The sequence below is a fragment of the Physeter macrocephalus genome, unplaced genomic scaffold (genome assembly GCF_002837175.3).
Source record: "Physeter macrocephalus isolate SW-GA unplaced genomic scaffold, ASM283717v5 random_877, whole genome shotgun sequence".
NCBI lineage: Eukaryota > Metazoa > Chordata > Mammalia > Artiodactyla > Physeteridae > Physeter > Physeter macrocephalus.
The window spans coordinates 25,781-26,485 of NW_021146163.1; the positions used below are offsets into that span (position 1 = coordinate 25,781).

Here is a 705-nt window from a genome sequence, read left to right on the forward strand (position 1 = left end):
TCTCGCTGTGTAACCACATACCGATATGCCTATATAAGTATATATATATATATATATATCCATGTGCTTGACCGCGGATCCGCTCAAGTGTCTGTACAGCACAACGAAGCTTTTTAGCAGCTCCCGCTCTCTTCCCTTTCTTTCTCTCAGTTTTTCACTTTGATGTCTCCTTTCTGGACATAAGCTTTTGACACCGTGTGTAAACCTTATTGTTTGTTGTAGATCGGAGACGTGTGCGTGTTGGACTCTTCGACTGCCACTGGCGCACGAAATCTGCGGCACTGCTGCGTGGCGATTGCCGATGAATGTTTCTCTGGCCTCGAGGTAAAAGAAGACTTGTCTACCTTCGTGGCTTTCGGGTGCTGCGTTGTTCCTCCGTTTTTCCTCGCCCTCCTCTTCACCGACATGGTTTCCCCGTTTTCCCCGATTCCCGGGTTTTTTGTCTGTTCGAATTCACGCCTTCCTCGTGTCCACCCTTCGAGTTTTTCTTATTCGACTGTTTTTCACCTGTACATCTAAGCTCCCGCAAACGCGTCGCGCTTCGCTTCCTCCGCATACTCGTCCTGCGCGTTTGCTTCTTCGTCTTCGTCTTCATCGTTTTCCATCTTCCTCCTGTCACCTGGACCGTCACGCTTGTTTGTGCTCGTATTCTGTATCCTCTTCTCTTGCCTTTTTCTCCCGTTTGTACCTCTCTCTAGTTCATCA

The 705-nt window shown here is 48.5% G+C and overlaps 1 protein-coding gene across 1 annotated transcript in view; it reads left to right on the top strand.

Moving 5' to 3' along the window:
- LOC112062814 (phenylalanine--tRNA ligase beta subunit-like) overlaps positions 1 to 705 on the top strand; it is a gene marked incomplete at its 3' end in the record, with an annotated part of 5,454 nt that overhangs the window by 3,162 nt on the left and 1,587 nt on the right. Inside the window, exon 3 of the mRNA XM_028486376.1 lies at positions 223 to 324. Within this exon, the coding sequence (XP_028342177.1) occupies positions 223 to 324 (102 nt within the window). The remainder of the gene's footprint in view (positions 1 to 222; positions 325 to 705) is intronic.